Raw genomic sequence first — 18,172 nt, forward strand, 5'->3', positions numbered from 1 at the left:
ACGTGTATATTTACATTAATCTCAAACTGTGCTTGATACACCACGCTACACAGTCTTTGTAGCAAAATTGTACTTCGGTAAGAAGACTCAAGCTTTCACTTTGAAAGAAAGAAAATGTTCAAAATGTTAAACATTTCTAAGTTTCCTTTAACACAATTCCAACAGTAAGTGTCCTAAATGTTAAAATGATTTAAAACACATTTCACTATACAATCATTTGTGTCAAAACTATCACACGTTACACATTAACTCAAGACTATTTCAGACGTAAACAAAAGCTTGGCTGGGTAATGTATTTTAGAAGCATTTTTTTTTCGTTACCTCCCAACAGCAATCAATAAATCAAACGGTGTGGAGAAAAGGCCTACCAGCCTCTCACAAGTTGTGACGATAGCAATGTTGGTTGTTTACGTTCTTAGGGATAATTTGTGGGGGGAGTCACATTGGAGGGAGGCCTAAAAGAACGGCTAGATTTAGCGACGTTTGGAGCTAGTGCTGCGAGCTACTTTCATTGGGAACGAGTTGGCAACAAGAGTTTCCAGGTCGGATCATCTTTTAACTCAAGCTCACTTTAGTAGGTTTCTCCAATGTTGACTACTCGAGCTTTAACGGTTAGGATTGCTATCACTATTTGTCTATTTGTCGTACCATTTTTAACCCTCTGTTGTTTCTGCCATAATGTGAAGTTCATCACAATTTTCATTAACTTTAAGCTTTGCTTGCACAGTCGGCCAAAATAGGACAAAAACAAACTTCACTGTCTAATTCTTATCTTGACTTTTTGTCCTGTTACCAATAAGTCTATTTGACAGGCCAAGAAGTCCCGCGTATTCTGTGAAAAGGCTAACTTTATGCTACCCTTGTTTACTTATGTTCAACTAAATTATCCTGGGAGGACAAAACAGTCAAGTCTTTCAGAAAATTACTCGATGAAATCCAAGTTTCTTCAGCCTCAGTCTGAGTAAAGCTGTCCACCATGACTGGCATTGTGCTGGATGCTTGAGGCTTCCAGCATGTAGTAGCATAGTTAGCAAGGCGAGCATAGTTAGCATGCTACAGATAGCTTCCCTTCACCAGATGACATGTCAGATATATGAGAAGAACTAATGAGTCTGGGATGAGAGATTGTGTGTGTGTGTGCTCTTATTTTGAGTTTCTATTAGAACATGTTTTCATGCTTTAACGTTAAAAACACTTTTTCTCATACTGTGTTGTCTGAATATATTTGTATTCATTTTCTAACTGAAATGCTCAATTTTAGTGCCCGCCTCTTTAAGCCCACCTCCCGAAAAGCCCAGTCTGCTCTGATTGGCTTGCAAGAAAAATATGGTTCACCCATAGACTGTAAATAAGAAGTGGACGTTTGCCATTTTGGCTTTTTGCAACCTGCGAGCGGAAGTTACCATATTTGGAGTGTGGAGGTGACGCCATATAAGGCTCTGGTAACCGCAGAGACCTGTCAATCACTGTGTAGCCCCGCCCTAAAGCATCCCCTGCTTTATGGTCTGTTTGACTCTAAATGGACCATAATTTACTAAATGAACATCATGCTGTATTGAAGAAGACTTGAAACTAGAGATTGAGACCATAAACTCATGTTTACAATGTTTACTGAGGTAATAAATCAAGAGAGAAGTAGAGTCATTTTCTCATAGACTTCTATACAACCAGAGGAGTCGCCCCCTGGTGGACAGTAGAAAGAATGCACGTTTAAGACACTTCAGCAATGGCTTCAGTTTTCACAACCGGACGTTGCCGCTTGGGTGCACCTTTGCAAATGTAGTTCTCAAGCTGTGGCTGGTATATTCTCATGACCCTATATGTGACATAAGAAGGGGAGCCAAATCTGAAGGGCTTGTTGAATCACATGTTTCCTGATCAAGGCAGCCAACAAAAACTGACTAGGTTGTCTTATTTCTCCGTTTATGAGGTTTTCATTTTCATTGACATTTTGTCTTTGTTTCCTTTTATTTGACTGATTACTAAAACTATATTTTCCTTCCGATGTGTGTATTCTTGTTGAATTCATACATTCATACATTATTATATTTCTGTCTCCAAAAATTCCTCCATTTTTCTTGTGTACACGATGTAGCATTGTGGTTAGCATGCATAGCATTATTACTACAAGCTGATGGGCGTGTTTGCCCGTTTGTGAAACATCATGTCCGTCCTCAGTCCCTCAATGTAATGATGACGTCATCGTCCTGTCCTTTCCACAGCATCTCCCCGTCAAAGTCCAGCATCTTGTGTTTGCGGCAGCGCAGCACGATGCCCACCACCTTATCCGAGATCTTCACGTAGCGGTCGAAGAGGCGGCCGAAGGAGATGATGGTCCTCCCCTCTTTGTCCTTAAAGCCCATGTCTCTGATTAACCACACCATCTCCTCCATCTCCCTGTGGACGTGTTTCTGGGCCCGGTCGCCCCTCTCTGCCGTCCTGGAGCCGTCCTTGGGTCGACCGTAGCCTTCATCGCCCTTGCGGAGTCGCTGGGCCATGGCGTACTCCTGGTCAAAGTCCTCGCTGAAGGGGTTGAGCTTCTGGCCCTCCATGTGCTGCTCGGACCACTGCTGCCAGCGTCTTTTGACGTCATTCCTGCTGACAATCTTAATCTGGAAATAAAAGATGGTGCGAAGGTTAACATCAGAGTTTAGAGATCATCTGAGCATTTTCATAATGAACCACTTAGCAAAGCGAAACCTCTTTTGTAAATTAGATTCTTCATTAAAGGGGACATCAATGATTTTACAAATCAACGATAACTTCAGCTAAAAATAATATACACTGTAGCACTCATCTTCGTAAGCTCTCTTTAGTCCCAGAAAAAGTTTTCTATTGAATGGAGTTTAGGAGAGTGAAGCACCCGAAAAATGAAGGATTATGCAGAAATGCTTTGTTTAGCAATATTTTTATTAAAAATAACCGTGTTTTAAATTCAAAGAGCCCACAAATGGATATAAAACACTATTTGATGCTGCACAGAAAGTTTCAGAAAGTTTCTTCGGACATTTTGTAACCTATAATATACAATTCATATTGTTTTTTGGTGAACTATAACTTTAACAGGAAAACAATCCTGATGATGTCATTGTAAGTTCATCTGGGCTTGGGTGTGGATACCACAAATCTTTAACTGCATTCTTGAAAAGAAGCCATTAGCAGGGCAGGAATATGTAATGACAGACACTATTGAGTTGCATTATGGGAAATGTAGGATCCAGCAGTTCTGAAGCTTGACCCATACGAGGAACTAAGAGTCAGGGTATCTGACTTTGTGATATAATTATTCTGCTGAATTTACACTGATGTATGTAACTTTTATCAAACTTTATTTGCACTACATTTCCCATAACGCCTGCTGTTTCCTGTCTTTCAGACTTACAAAACAATTCTGCACCGAGCTCACCCCTTTGCCTGTATATTACTGTTGATTGATGACCGTCAGTCTTTAAATACACTCCCCTCTGGTTGGTGTAATTGATCCCCATCTTGTCCTTTGCTGAGCACCTCATACATATACACTAATGGAAACACTGTATGTCTGCTCATATTAACCGGCATTATATTTTACAGTCTTAGAGCTCAAGTTAAAGCGACTTTTCATGATCTCAAAATTGGACAACAACTGTAACCTTTTGGATTTTCACTTTTGTTTTGTGAAACATCAGTGATATTACTAACAAATTGTAAATTAAAAAAAATTAAAAAAGCTTGGCCGGCTACATTGTCGCCAGTGAAGTGTTGCTCGTATTTATGTTGTTGAAAAGCACTGAGAACTGATCAGACGGCAACCTCCGGTTCTGCCGAGTGAAGCAAATGCGGAAAGTGTCTTAAAACTTGCATTCTCTCTACTGACCAGCAGGGGTCCTCCGTTTGCAAAAAGAAGTCTGGTTGTATAGAAGTCTATGAGAAAATGACATGAGTTTATGGTCTCAATCTCTAGTTTCAAGTCTTCTTCAATACAGCATGATGTTCATTTAGTACATTATGGTCCATTTAGAGTCAAACAGACCATAAAGCAGGGGATGCTTTAGGGCGGGGCTTACTGTGATTGACAGGTCGCTGCCGCTACTAGAGACGTATACGACATCACTCCTTTGCATTCATAACAGCAGTCCACACACCAATGGGTGACGTCACAATGGCTACATCCACTTCTAATATACAGTCTATGAAACCGATTAACGGAGTTTAAACAGACAGAATTAGTACGATGATGATGGTTGACGCCTCTCTCCCTCAACCCTCGGTATTCCCCTCAACTTGCCTGGCCTTCAGATCAGTGTCACCGTATCTCTTTGGTATTTGCTCTATGAAAAGCGAAGACGTGTCACGGAGGTTGCATGTTTTCTTCTTTCTCTATTTTGCTTCCATTATTCTACATAATGACAAGTGATACTTAAGTAAGCCTTGCTGCTAATACTAAGTACTTAATTTGCTTAAGTTTAATTATTAATTGATTGTTATTAAAATTTTAAATGTTAAATTAAAAGTATTCTACATTTTATTTTTTATTTAAAGATATTTAAAGATATTTTTATTTAAAGATAATACTTTCATATTAACACCAAAGGACTATATAGAGGCTAAGTCCCGCCCCTTCTGGTGGATCACCATGTGACCTTATTGTGGCAAAAATATTAACGATAGTTAGCGGCAAAAGTGAAAAAAATGTTTTAGATCCTGTTTCAATTCTGCCATGAATTACACATATGATGTTCGTCAATTTAAAAGATAATTTTGCCATATAACTGTTAAGTTATGTATAAGACTGAAAATACGTAATTAGAAAGACGACACAGCTAAAAGTCACGTAAGTACTGCCTCTCTCTGAAGCTACGATTGCCTGTGTGTTTCGTACCAGGATGTTCTCTCACCAACAACAAAACATATTCGTTCTTTAGCTTCCTGGCGTCTAAAACAGAGTCGCTGGATAAAACATGTCCGCTACGATAACGTCACGTTTGTGCGTGAAACATAGCTATGTTAGCTAGCTAGCTGCTTGCTGTTGGTGACGTACATTGTGCGAGACCAGAAGTTCGGTTCGCTAAGCGTTTTTTTTTTTAATTGACAAACATCACGTGTAATTCATGCCACAATTTAAACGGGATGAAAAAAATATTTGTCTCTCGCCGTTGACGACTGTACGTATTCGATCCAAAGTAAATATACCAAAAGAGGAGGGACTTCGCGTCTATGTGTAATGTGAATGGTGTTGCTTTGTGAAGTCAAACGGAGTGTCCTTTTATGCACCTTTACTGTTTTGGTTGAATCTCAGATATTTTTGTGACGTACTCCACCAACTGCAGAGTATTTGGAGACCAAACTCGAGCTGTTGTTTCTTTGCTTGGGACCAACATATCTTTAGGTGCCAAGCAATCTACATTGTATGGACCTAACCAGCTCAGCCAAATATAGATCTTAACAATAAAGTAAATAAAATGTCCTTACACTCTTCATATCTTATATCTCAATAACTGTCCCAGTGTCTGCCTCCCATATAACTTCCTCTCTCGTCCATGGCCCTTCACCTCGTGTTAACCCTCCCTGGCGGTTCCACCCAAAGGTCAGCCTTGAGAACACGTTGCGGAACATGATTAGATTTATTTGCATATATTCCATTACGCGGCGGTCCAGCTTGTGTTTTCATGAGTTGGCCTCGATCTCCGGCGACCCCCCCTCGCACCGGCTCCTTTTATAGGAGATGTTCTTGTGTCAGAGTTATGCAACTGTTGTGTTGTTTGGCGTACGTGAGTGGGGTTGGATTTTATTCAGGTGACATCAAAGGGGGACCTCTGCTTGAACTTGTTTATTCACGCCGTGTGACATTTCTGCTCTAATTCAAGGTATTTGTCGTCCACTGCGTGTTTGATTCAGGAGGAACATTTATTTTAGTGCCAGAGAAGGCACGCTGGAGAAACTCTTAAGTGTCTGGTCACAGCATAATGAGGCCTTGAAGTGAAGGTTTTGTTTACTGAAAACTGCCATCTCCTGTTGATGGCAGTTGGATTGACAGTATATTTGCTGGGAAATCAAAACAATGAGATAAAAACCCAACTTCTCTGTGAAGCCGAGTAGTTGGGTTATAAAACATCACGGCAAGGGACACCTTCTGAAGGCAGTTATTGAGCCATTATTAATCAATATAGATGTATTAACTGGTGTAGCTTAACATTTGCGTTAAATTGACAGACTGTATATAAGAAGTGGATGTAGTCATCGTGACGTCACCCATTGGTTTGTGGACTGCCGGTTTACTGAGGTAATAAATCAACTGAAAAGCATCGTCATTTTCTCATCGACTTCTATACAATCAGACTTCTTTTTGGACCCCTGCTGGACAGTAGTGAGAATGCAAGTTTTTGGACACTTTCGCTTTGGCTTCACTCGGCAGAACCGGAGGTGGCCGCCTGGTTAAATTCATATTATGCTGGTAACTTGATATCCCCATGTTTAAACTTGTTTTCCCTCCATTTCCAATCTTCGTGATGAACCACTCTACCTTGGGCCTGTTGGTCTGTTTGGATGTCTGGATGTCATCCAGCTCAGTTTTGGATTCTTGATTGTCGCTGAGTCCGGCCTCCTCTCCCAGCCCGCTGTCCTCTGTGTCAACGCTGTTGCTCCTTGACCCCAGCTTCTTCTCCTGGAGCAAAAGCTTCCTGTCTTGGATGACTCCTGCTCCTCCTCCTCCTCCTGCGCTCTGTAGCGCCCTCATCTGGCGCCTCCTTGTCGGCGACTCGTTGCCCAAGAAAGGCTTGCTCTCCACGGGACCCGACTCCATCTTGCCTCGGATGGCGTTGACCAAATCGCTGCTGCTGCACTCGCTGCGTTTTGGCTGCACAGTCTTGTTTACAGAACCGGTCCGGATTTTACTCCCACCGGTGTCGGCAGCGTCTGCCGCGATCACGCGCGGAGTGACAGCAAGTTTGACCTTGTGGTTGTTCTCTTTCATGTCGCCCTCCTCAATAGATGTAGGCATCCAGCCACTCGGGATGGAGTCCTGCTTGTCGGAGTGGTTGGTGGCCCAGCCCTGCCAGCTCTTGGCCAAGTTGGCCACCATGGCGGCGCATTTTATCTTCCGTACCGCCCGTTTGAACGCCTGAGGCTCCTGTGGTGAAACTGTGGTGGTCCCACCGCTACTCATGGTGACAGGATACCAGAAGAAATTGGTATTCTTAGCTGGGAAAAGTCCTGTTTCTAGTCCTAAAAATCTTTGAATCTCCCCAAAAGGCTCTGGTTGTGTTTTGGTAAAAGAATTCTAGTAGTTTACGTTAATGTAGGTCGCTTTTTTCTGAGCAAAGCGACTCAAATCTCAGAAACTCCTCACTCGCAAAGACTCAAAATACACATTCCAGGTGATTATGGACAAAAATGTGTTCTTCTCAGTCTTTATATCCGTTGTGGATCTTCGCAGAAAAACATCCGGAGCCTCCCTGTCAGTCAGTGTGTGAGCTCCCGGTGTGAAGAGTGCGAGGTCTTTGGCTTTAATCCCCTGCTGAAGCCCCTCTGGCTCCACACCGGCCTTTAAATAGGGAAGGGTGGTAAAGGAAGTGATGTCGCACGGCGTCCACGTGAGACGGGAGTCCAGTGTCAACTTTCTTGTTGCTGGCACAGGTTTGCAAGCACACACACACACACACACACACACACACACACACACACACACACACACAGTGACAGTGAGTGGAATGTCTCCCAGTGGGATCCAGGGAACAGGTGCCCAGTGTTTTTAGCGACTCTGAGGTTTCTGTCCTCACACACAAATACGCTGAAAAATAAACGCTTTGAGTCAGCCTGCTCGACACGGGGGACCAGTGTGTGTGTGTGTGTGTGTTCATTGTGTATAAATAGCGATGTTTTCATTCAAATGCGCAGCTTTCCTCTATTGCATGCTTTGATCACTTTGTGGTTGCGTGAGTGTGAATTCCTGTCACATACAATCTGGAGTGTGTGTCTGTCTGCATGTCTGTGCATGTGTAAGTGGGACTATTTCAGTCTCTGTGTGTATGTGTGAATATGTGAGTGTCAAATTCTGGATTATGACTCATAAACTGTCTGCAGGGTTAAACTTTCCGGTCTGATCTGCCAATGGCTTCAAAACTGACACATTTTACCAGCCAAAATATTTTCCAGTATAAAACTGCTTAAGATAAAAGGGCCATTCCATCGATTTGATTCTTTCATTACATGCATAAATATATCTGTATAATACATTATGTTATTTATGCAAAAGTGTCCTGCACTTTGTCCAAATTGCAGTTTGAAGGTTCGTCACTTAGAGCCTTCATAAAAACTTCCTCGAACTCAAACTACAAACTACTTTGTTAGGTTATGTTTAGTAAAAGAAAAATCGTGTTTTGGCTTAAAATGACTTCAATACTGAAACAAAACGCACCCCCACCCTGGCTACCTCCATGCAAGGACTTCCGCACACTCATTTTGTAATTCCTCAAAACTTATTTCCCAATTGAGTTTTGTTGTATGGGAATGTCATTTTGCAGGGGACTGGGTGGGCATGTGACGAGTTGGGAATGACAACGGGACGTTAAATGACACGCGACATGTCCTCAAAAGTGACGTTCTGTTTCAACGCCTTCTCACGACATTGTGTTGGAAATCGAGTGAAATAACAAACAATGCAGCACTCCATGTACGTGTTATCAGCCTTGGCGATGCTTCATCCTGTCAAATGATCTCAAATTGGTGCCAAATGCTAAATAAGTATTCAGTGTCAGATGTTTACGTCTTATTAACTGACTGCTTCTGTATGTTCATCTGAAACGAGTCTGTTTAGTTTAGTAATGAACAAAGAAACTACTCTGCCACCAACTCATGAACCTGTTTCATTTTGTGTTACTCTCACATGGCCTGTTACACAATATGTAAATTGCGATGCGAGTTTCTCCCTTGAAAAAGCTCATTAGTGACGGTCACCATGATCAACACAGAGGGGATTATATATATATATATCGAATGACTCACGACAATGAGATTCATTGTGTGATTAAATGAGTAATTAGCAGTTATTGGTCTTCATTATACAGAATTAAATGAGACATTTAAATAAAGAAATTTGATGTAACTTTCAACTGTGGTTCTAATTCTCTTTTATTCATGCTTTAATCCTCTGTTGTTGCTGCCGTCATTCTTGTGCACGTATGCCTAAAGACATTGAGCAGAAACATCTAAGTCTGTTTGAAGAGCAGAAACACATGAAGCAGCATTTTAGTTGCATTTAGTGTTGAACTTGACATACATCTGAACCGTGTTGCATCACCCTCATACACCAAAAAAACAACGTAAAGACAACCCACTCATGGTGTTACTGATTTATCTGGTAAACTAAAGCGTAATTAATAAAATGTTCAGCACGATGAGTGAATAATAAAACATTTGTATCTGTGTCGCAGCCAGATAAAGCCGAGCGAGTCGTCTGAGTGTCCACGGACTAAAATAACCGGTTGAGGCCAAGTTGTCATCAGCTCAGGTTTCTGACATATATATATCTATATATATATACATGCGCTTTAAGTTCCCATCCTGATGCCAGCAGCTGCCTCACATGCACGCTCCCACCGCCCGCTGTGCACTAGCGGGCCCGCACAGAAATAGACGTGCCAGGCACTTGAAAGCTATGAGGAAAGATGCGAGCGCGGTGCGTAACGATACGAGTATTTACACCTGACTTAATCAGAGTGAAACGTTGCTTTTTATACTGTATCTGCTGCGTGAGTCACCAGCTGGATAATAATGTCGATCCCTGTAGGAAAAGAAACTCTCTGTCTATTTAATCACCTGCAGCGAAGAGCAGGTTCTGCTGCAGAGCAGCAAGCTGGCAGAGAGTCTGTGTATCGCTGAAGGGCACTTAAGAAGCTTCAGGCCCACTGACTTTAAAAATATATATATTTTCATTTTAAAGTGTGTTAAGTTTACAAAAATATGGCCATGTAAGAATGATGATTTTTAATACAAAAATAGATAAAGACAATAAAATGAACACAACTTCTTCCCCTGTCTTGATAACTGTCCAATAATGTAAACAAAATAAAAACAAAGTTCAAATGTGCACCTTTATTTAAATGTACAGACTGAGAAGGGTTTCAAAGTAAAGGTCCTTTTATAGATAATATTAAATCATTTTAGTGTTGAGCGGGTAAAGTCTTACACTTCAATCACAGACAGGTAACACCAAAGGGCCGATGAATAGCGTGCCGATTTCTGAAGTAAGTTTGCGTGTTTTCAACTTTGCAATTTGTGCTTTTTTGTGATTTTCACGCCACGATTATATGAGACGCTCAGAGCAAGTACTCCTCAAGTCAGGTGATGTAAACAAAGCGGCAAAGTCAGTGCAAAGCGGAGGCTGCAGTGGACTGATCAGTAAAACAAACACACGACTTTCACCCAGGGTGAGACCAAAAGTCCACCTGACTTATTTCAGTTGACAACTTAACTTACAATCTACAAATAAACTTATTCTAACACAAACGATAATCAAGTAGTTTTGTTTAAATTCGCAGCGTCTAAAAAGAGAAAAACTTAAAATGCATAAACTGTGAGAAGCACAATGTCCTTAATAGTGCTGTGCTGTTTACACGCCTTCATGAGATCAATCTACTGACATAATACAAAAATACTCAAATGCAGCACTCCATAGTGTGATCTGCTTTGGTGACGCTTCATTCTGTTGTTCTAACGTATATCATGCTTCTTTGCTATTTTAACCATTTGATTTATATAGCTTAGTAATGCTTGTTGCTGCTGTGTCCTCAGCCCTTTTCATTTATTTTCCTCCATTTTTATTTAGTTGTCTGAGTTTTCGTTTCTTTTCTACATTTATATTTATTATTATATTATAATCGGTTTATGCACACGCTGGAAAGTGGCAAAAACACATGAAAAGTGTTTCTGTCAACCAAATCTCACACAGCCAGGCCTCCATCTGGTCGGACTCACGATGATAAGCTGTTGGTTTAACAAGCCCTACAATTCATGTAAAAAGAAAAAAACAACCTTAAAAGTATCAATCACTCCTTGAAGTTTTCACAGATCGACTGATCTGATTGGGTTTGCTCTGCATTGATGACAGTGTTGAGAGTCTGTTTGACTCTAAATGGACCATAATGTACTAAATGAACATCATGCTGTATTGAAGAAGACTTGAAACTAGAGATTGAGACCATAAACTCATGTTTACAATGTTTACTGAGGTAATAAATCAAGAGAGAAGTAGAGTCATTTTCTCATAGACTTCTATACAACCAGAGGAGTCGCCCCCTGGTGGACACTAGAGAGAACGCAAAATCAAGGCACTTCATCATTGGCTTTACTTTTTACACCCGGATGTTGCCGGCCGTTGCACACAGCACTGAGGAGATCAGGCACAGTGGGTGCAAACACCTGTGGCAGACCATTTTTTAAAATGTTTTCACTGTTCAATAAACTAAACATAAACTCGTCTGCTGTTTTATAATAAATAATAATCTCTCTCTGTGTTAGCGGAGGCATTGCTCCATGGAGACATACTGCTGATGTCCATCAGCTTTCGTTGTGTCATCCTACCGGCTGAGAAGAAATACCGCTTGGTCTCTGCTGCGAGGAGCCGCTCCACCAGCTGACACCCTGATGTATTAATTAGTCTGGATAACAAGATGTGCGTTATAACAAGAGACACCTCTCCCAGTCTGTCTCTGTGAGGTGTGTGAATATACTGTACCTGTGTGCTCGGTTCAACTGGTGTCTGCATTTGTCAATATCAAGGGTCCTCACAAGCACAGGAATACAAACCTGTGTGTGTGTGAGTGTGTTCTGTATAAATGTGTTGACCCCCTGACTGTTGTCATCTTGCAGCGCGTTGCTCTCTTGCTGTGCACACCTCTGAGTGTCTGGCTGTGACATTGCCGGAGCACATTACCATGACAAAGAGCCAGTTAATGTCAGCGTCTCCCGCTGCTGCTCCTCAGAGACGAGCCGCTGACCCACCAACAAATCAAGTCCTTGATTTACAAACAGGTATAATTAACCTGTGCCGGCCGGCCAAGTGTTCTTGTTGCTATCGTTTCACAGTAACAACGTAGCGTAAAATGACACGCGAAAGAACTAAAATCCGTTATCATCATACGCAGAATGTCCTTAAAATGTTGCGCTAATTGTCCGCCTTCCCATGAGATCAGGTTTAATGGTCCATTGGCGCTGACTGACGCCATTGTTTGCCGGGGCCTTGCACAAATTGGTACATTCCACTTTTTGATTGTACCACTTCCTGATCTGAAGGTTAGGTTTAAGCACAAAACAACTTAAACCAGCACTATTACTCGGCTTTGTCCAATACTCAATCTTCGCCATCTTCAGCAGGCGGACTATTCTTTTTAGCTGGAGCAATAAAATCATTTTTAAATCCATATTTTAGGTCAAATTATTGAGTTCTTTAGTAAGTAGCCGTGCAATAAGCGAGTCATTATTGCGCAATTAATCCCCTGACACTATTGCAAGACCCCGGCTCACCCTGTTGGTTTGTGTTACGCAATAATGACCTGCTTGCTCTTCATAATACATCACATAACTTACTTTGTGGCCACTTGGGGGCAGCGGAGACAAAGTTTTGAACAGATAATTCTGTCATGTAAATACAGAAAGAAAGACATCACGGATCCCAAGGGATCTCTGTCAGAGCTTTCACTTGACAAATAAATTTTATTTTTTCCTCTAAATGTAGGAACGAACCCTCTGGCTCCAGGCCTTGAATATAAACTGCTCTCATCTTCCCCGCTCACATTGTCTAATGCCCTTCCACTTCCTTTTCCTGACATATGCTCCAATTTTCCTCAGCTCTCCTTTTGTCTCCTCTGTCTCGTCATCTCTACCTTCGTTTCCTCTTTCTTCCTCTTCTTTGCCCTCCTCAGCAGCGATGTCCAGCCTCATGACAGATAGCTATCATTTGCTGCCTGCTCTAATTCACATTGCTCCAAATAGCCAGCAGTGGGTCGCAGCCTAAATTGCTGTAACTCCCTTCTCCATAATGGGTTTCTGTCACAGTAGGCGAACGGATACGAGTTCAACCAAAGAAACCCAAACTTATTCTGGTGCGGAAAACTTCAGTGGCACCAATGTCTTGTTCATTTACTTTGCAGAAAGGTTTAGTAGGAATTAATGGTGCAAAAACTGATGCAAACTAGCAGAATTCACATCACTCACATCAGGAAACGTACAGTTTCTCCTCGTTACATACAGTCTCTGTTCAAAAGAAACTTCTGACTCAGGTTAGCTTAGTTTTCAGGTTTACTTACGCACCAAAACCACCTGGTTAGGTTTAGAATAATATGGGGATTTGGGTTAAAATAAGTATTTCCGTTAACTAAAATAGCTAAGTTTGTTATGTTACATAAGAAGGGTATTACATAGTAAAACTATGTTTAAATAACTCTTGGTTTTGGAGTCCCGCATTTGTGTTTGTTGGCATGTAACTCGTGAAAACCAAGACGGATCAATCGTGTAAACAGGGGCGGGGATCTCTTCTTTACGGGAAATAAGAGGGGCAAATGACTATAAATCAATAAATCAATATATGAAATTATTTATGGAAAGATTGACCACGCTGTACAGCACATGGGGCGCTTCAATCCCCTGTTCACATGTGTCTTTGCATAATTTGTTGCTGCTGATTGGATGCTAACCAGCAAAGGGCAGTGCTAATTATTGCTTTTTCTCCTCATTTTGCAGTGAATCATGAGAAGTGGATGTTAATGGATCGTGTGTGTTTTCTTCATCCTGCAGAAACAAGCTGCAGAGGAGACACACTGCTCTGAACAAACTTGCTGCTGAAGGACTTTGTGTTTTTGCCAGAGTGTATACATATTAGTATGTGGCTGAGTAAATTCATCTGTGTGTCAGTTTGCTTCATTGACTTTGGCTTCATCCATAATTAAATCCACATAAATCAGCCCGTCAGTCACTGCAGTAATGTGAAGGCTGAATGACATTTTAACGAGTGCGGGGCTATTCTTGGGTCACACCGACCTACCTGGTACGCATTCTCATCACTCATACTGAGCCATTCATTATCACTCCTCTATGCCCCTCCCTTCATTTTCAACTTGCATCTCATGGCCCTTCCTCCTCTTCTCAGACTGTATTTTTAGATCCTCGTATGGAATGTAAATTTCTCTTTTTTGTTTTTCTAAAGAGGAGATGTAAAAGTGAAGTGAAGGTACGAGGGGAAACACGTCCTCTGCTGCGCTCTCATCACGTTGTGTTTGTGCATCGGATGGGAAACGGTGAAGATTCTGTTTTGGATGATCTGCGTGTTCATCCTCGCAGAGTGGATTCAAACTAGAGGATGTCTGATTGGTCGTTGCCGATAAGACGCGGGACGCTGGGCTCCGATAGAGGCCGAGATGGCGGCGCAGCCTCCAGAGGTCACGGTCACCGTTTTACATGGAGACTCCATAACAAAAAGTCAATGTAGAGGGGGAGCAGGGGAGGGGGAGTTCAATTCAGTTTAGTTCTCACCATCTATCCAAATATATATCACAACACTACCAGCTCTTTGTCCACAAGAAAATATACTTAACAAGTTAGCGCTCTCTCTTCAGTCTATCTCCAAACTATCCAGTCACGAAATGTAATCGCACACTTTAGGGTCCTCCTCAGATGTTATCTTGGTCAGTCATAAACCACAGAACAGCACACTGCCCACTGTAATTTAATAGAACAACGATTTGAGAAGATATCGGTAGATTAATCAGCTATCAGCGTTTTGCGTTATTCAAAAGAGTCAAAAATAAGTTTGGCATGCGTCCCCAGTCCACAGCAGTATTTGACTTTGCTGCTGTGCTGATACTCGTGTCTGCTTCTCCAAACTAGTCGTCTACTGTAGAGTAACTCAACTTCAAAACACCCAAACTATCCCTTTCATTTCTCTGCAGATTCATCCTGCCTGCCAGTCTATCAAACCGACAACTTTTCAGTCACAAACTCTATTTTTTGATTTCTTGTATTTTATTGCACTTATTACCGACACAGATGAAGGCGCCACTCCAACCCCTCCCCTTGTTCCCTCACTGCCCCCCACCAAACCATCAGGGACTTATTTACATTTTTAGACAGAAACTGCTCCCCTCGGTCCTCAATAAATATTTTTATGCAAAAACCTTAAAATCCAGCCGTAAGCTAAAGAGTGTTCCATCAACACTAATGGAGACGCTGTTGATTTGGCCAATCTGATTAAATTAAATGATGACATTGGCAATGAAAACCTCCTCACAGGAAGTGCTGAATCTCAACGGTCTCGGTGGTAACGAGCGCTCGGTTCATGGAGAGCTGGACAACTTCTTGTCTTCACATTGTTGTTTCCTCTTTAATCTCTTGGTTCTTCTTGGCACAAAACATCACAGACTGAACATCACGGACTGAACATCGCAGACTGAACATCACGGACTGAACATCGCGGACTGAACATCACGACTGAACATCGCGGACTGAACATCGCGGACTGAACATCGCGGACTGATCATCACGACTGAACATCGCGGACTGAACATCGCGGACTGAACATCGCGGACTGAACATCACGACTGAACATCGCGACTGAACATCGCGACTGAACATCGCGGACTGAACATCGCAGACTGAACATCACGACTGAACATCGCGGACTGAACATCGCGGACTGAACATCGCGGACTGAACATCGCGGACTGAACATCACGACTGAACATCACAGACTGAACGCATTTCTAAACATGAGTGTGCACTTTTACCGACATCAGATTAAATCGTTTCCACCTCGGCGTTGCCAGAATGAGAAGTTGGCTAATGCTGCTGCAGGTTTACCTGATGTCCTTATAAGGAAGTAAATAAGTCGTACTGTTAAATTATGTCCAGGTGGCAACCTCGATGCTGAAGTGTCTTATAACCTGCATTCTCTCTAATGTCCAGCAGGGGCCGACTCCTCTGGTTGTATAGAAGTCTATGAGAAAATGCTGCTGTAGCTACCAGAGACGTTTACGTCGTCTCTACGTCGCTCTACGTCCACATTTCAAATATAGTAACTTCTGTTCATTGGTTGCAAAATAACCAACATGGACTTTAAAAAAAAAAAGAAATGTATGTATTTCATTTTGGAAGAAAACCTCTCATTCGACCTCTCAGCAGCACGGTGAACAGTGACACTTACTTGAGGTTTAGTGTTTCACGGTCAACTCTATTAACCGAATATGTTGGCTGAGGAGGAAGAGTGAAGTGTGTGTATCGTGGTGTAGAACGGGACAGTCCTTTTAAATACAGACACACAGAGAGATTTCTTTAGCTGCATCTTTCCTCTTCCAGATGGAGAAGGTGCGATTCATGTAAGTCTGAGTCACCTTCATGAAACAATGCAGATGAACAGGGCCGGTGACGAGGTGCCAATCTACCGTGTGTGTGTGTGTGTGATGACGAGTGTGGACACCTGGTTTTAACTTCTGTAACGGTGGCTCCGCCTCTCCTCTTCACACACACACAAGCCGTGTTTCCATTCGATTGTCAAGCAACATTGAATTTTTTTCAATTTTAAAAAGTTTGAATTGTTCTGTCATATCAGCGATGGCCACGCTTCATGTTGTTCAGAGACAGTGACGAGCGTGTTTTGACGGCAGACACATCTGATCACGTCACGAGAGTTAAACGTTAGCTACGTCAGAATATATATTCCTTATCCCAATTTAGAGCACGAACTTTTTCATCAAAAAAACCCGCCTCAAGCGAATACAAACAAAACCAAATTAACATTTTTTGACAAAAACGAGTAAATAGATTATATGAAATGACCTCATCTTGTGAGGAGAGAGCCTGGAAGACGTTCATAGTATAGAGTACAAAGTATAAAATAAATACCCACAGTTATACATCGTATTTGTTGTCGTTGTCATAGATCTCAAGCCCTCACAGTCTCTCACACTCAACCACTCACCAGGTGACGTCAGTAAGTCCCTGAGGGTTCAGGGTTTGAGGCTTTAGGGGGGACATTGGATCCAGGAAGAGGAACTCTGTGTTCTGTGGTCCAGCACTGACCTCCTGTGGCCGGTGATGTGATTGCATCTGCTTGGTCTTCAACAGACAATCAGCTTTACAAATACAGTATTTCAAAATAAATGCTCGGCTGCTGTGATTGTTGTAATAAATAACAGCAGCTTGCTCAGATTCACTGGAAGCAGCTGAAACACGTTCTTATTCTTCCAGGCTGTCTCCTAAAATAAATGGTTCTGGGAGTTTTTAGTCACGTGTTTATTTGATGCTGAATGTTTTGGTGGATTCAGCTCGTTTGAGAGCAAAGACGTGAGACAACTGATGTCTTAAAGCAGCTCTCTTATGTTTCATTAGTTTAATAGACTCAATATCAAAGTGACAAAATATGACTTTATTTATTTATTGTACAGTTTGCATCAGATTCAAACACGTTCTAAAGGTGCTAAATGTGATACTGAGAGCTTTAATATATATATATATTTATATTTAATAATATATTTAATATGTAAAGATATAGTGTTAATATGCAGTAATGTCTACCCGAGCAGTGAATGAAGCTCACAATGTAAGATCTCACGCCTTTAAAAAGAAAATCACTGACGCAAATGAGGAGACTGCGAGAACACATCCATTCAAATTTCACATTTTATTAATGTGCTTTTTACTTATAATACTTATATTTAAATATCTGTCCAAACAAATGTGATTCTACACATTTCTAACACATAATTAGGAGCATCTGTATGTCCTTCATATGTTCTCCCTCCTTGTTAATGTCAGTGTAATTGTAACTTACAACAGAAAGAAAACACACACATGCAACGCAGTAAACGTGTGACATGTATTATAAAATCATATGTTAGTGGAAAGTGATCCGATTTGTAATCAATGTTCTCTTTCTTTGTGTCCTAAAACATCCTGCTCTACTACACTAGTGACTGAACCAGTAACCTCTCAGCAATGAACAGTTAACGTTTACTAAAGCAGCTGAAAACACCTCCCACTCAGTCAGACGAATGATTTACAGCAGACGGTGACGTTAACTTCTGATTCTCCCTGCTGACGGGCGCCATCATGTGTCCGGATGGTGCCACGTTGGATCCTACAGGAAGTGATGATGGAGCAGAGAGAGAGAGAGAGAGAGAGAGAGAGAGAGAGAGAGAGAGAGAGA

At 41.7% G+C, this 18,172-nt stretch overlaps 1 protein-coding gene across 1 annotated transcript; it reads right to left on the reverse strand.

Moving 5' to 3' along the window:
* Window positions 1-1,654: 1,654 nt before the first annotated feature.
* Window positions 1,655-7,483, reverse strand: abraa (actin binding Rho activating protein a). Its single transcript, XM_031853241.1, has 2 exons — window positions 6,503-7,483; window positions 1,655-2,612 (listed from the first exon to the last, which is right to left on the reverse strand). The coding sequence occupies exons 1-2, from the start codon at window positions 7,142-7,144 to the stop codon at window positions 2,175-2,177; spliced, it is 1,080 nt and encodes a 359-aa protein (XP_031709101.1). The 5' UTR covers window positions 7,145-7,483; the 3' UTR covers window positions 1,655-2,174.
* Between the last annotated feature and the right edge of the window lie 10,689 nt (window positions 7,484-18,172).

This window comes from Anarrhichthys ocellatus, unplaced genomic scaffold (genome assembly GCF_004355925.1).
Source record: "Anarrhichthys ocellatus isolate YVR2014 unplaced genomic scaffold, GSC_Weel_1.0 scaffold1, whole genome shotgun sequence".
Lineage (NCBI taxonomy): Eukaryota > Metazoa > Chordata > Actinopteri > Perciformes > Anarhichadidae > Anarrhichthys > Anarrhichthys ocellatus.

What these genes read in the sequence shown, in the direction of transcription:
- abraa (XM_031853241.1), bottom strand. Translation starts at nt 7,144, where the DNA reads ATGAGTAGCGGTGGGACCACCACAGTTTCACCACAGGAGCCTCAGGCG. An exon ending in AACAGACCAACAGGCCCAAG is followed by an intron (nt 2,613 to 6,502) that starts GTAGAGTGGTTC and finishes TTTTATTTCCAG; the next exon opens with ATTAAGATTGTCAGCAGGAA.